Source organism: Histoplasma capsulatum, genomic scaffold, assembly GCF_000149585.1.
Source record: "Histoplasma capsulatum NAm1 scaffold_204 genomic scaffold, whole genome shotgun sequence".
Lineage (NCBI taxonomy): Eukaryota > Fungi > Ascomycota > Eurotiomycetes > Onygenales > Ajellomycetaceae > Histoplasma > Histoplasma mississippiense.
The window spans coordinates 1-1,322 of NW_001813778.1; the positions used below are offsets into that span (position 1 = coordinate 1).

A 1,322-nucleotide genomic window follows, 5' to 3' on the forward strand; every position below is an offset into this window, starting at 1 on the left:
CACTGTCTTGGCTTTCTTAACGTGTCTGGGTAAGTGCGATAGAGAAAGGATGCATTGGTGAGAGCTGTTATGGCCTCACATTAAAAAAATTAAGCCCAGCATCTTAAGGAACTCGTTGGTGATCCCACTCCTCCCTGGTGCCTTCCTGTTTGGCAGTCTCTGGATCAGGCTTTCCATGTCCTCCACACTGATGGTGTCATTTGACGCTTCCCTTTCAGCTTGCAGCAGCTCCATATTGGTGTCACTTAAGTCGGCGGGCTCTGGCTGTGGGAAGAACCGTTGTCGTAATGCCTCAGCCTTCCCCTCAAAAGAGGTTTCTACCGTCGCGTCAGCCCCTTCCCCTGTTCTCAGGGGGGGGACAGTAGGTGCCTGTGGGGGCAAATGGCTTCTTTCCTTGCCCTATTTTGCTAGTCCCCACATCAATCTGGGGTCATCACGGGTCCTGTCAACCAGATCTCTGAAGTTTGCTGTCTTAGCCAAGTGGATTTCTCTGTTGCGCTTGCAGCGTGCCCTGAGCCGCTCCATTTCTGGGAGCTGGGACCTCCTAGCCTGCTTGTACTCCTCCACTGCCTTGGCCACCCTCGGTGACCACCATGTCTTGGATTTTAACCCAGCCTTACTTACGGTGGCGTGTTTGTCCGCTAATGTCCCTACAAATCCTACCAGGTAGTCTGCATACTCCTTGACTGCTTGCCTGGAGTCCAGGCTTTGTGGCACATATAGCTTTTGGCAGTCCCTTGCTACCTCCTCAGGCTCCGCATTCTTCCAGTTTCGTCTCTCAGCCTCCTTTGGGATGGGTGTGAGTTCCAGTGTTGTTTCTATGGGCTTATGGTCAGATCCTTTGCATGCCTCCTCCGCTATTGCACACCTCCTGAGCTTGTCGTGCAGGAGTGGTGATAGAAAGGTGAGGTCTATAGTCGTCCCTGGGCTGCCTCTGTCCTGCCATGTGGTAGCCCCTACAGGTGTGGCAAGCTGGAGACCCAGCCTATCCACCTGTGCTATTAGCTGCCATGCCATGCGGAAGTTTCTCTCCACTCTCACCCCTCCCCACCTCTCATGGTGGACATTAAGATCTCCTAATATGACCAGCTCTGCATCTGTGCCCATTCCGGCTACCTCCTGCAGCTGGCCTATGGGGGACTCCTCCGGTTCACTGCTGTAGCCCCCTGGAGGAGGTGCATACACGTTGACTATTTGCACCTTACCCGGGTCGGCGGTGATCGTCAGCACTGCAATGTATTCCGAGAAGTAGTGGCACTCCCATGTGTGTTCCACGAGCCTTTTCTTCCAACGGCAAGCATACTCTTGGGTGTGTTTCCGGG

General features: G+C 53.9%; 1 protein-coding gene across 1 annotated transcript; it reads right to left on the reverse strand.

The window, feature by feature from the left end:
* Nucleotides 1–399: 399 nt before the first annotated feature.
* On the reverse strand, nt 400–1,200 carry HCAG_09311 (predicted protein; the record flags this gene model as incomplete). The annotated part of the gene is made up of 1 exon (XM_001535719.1): nt 400–1,200. A coding segment is annotated over one exon (801 nt), but the record flags the coding sequence as incomplete, so codon positions are not given.
* Nucleotides 1,201–1,322: the final 122 nt, after the last annotated feature.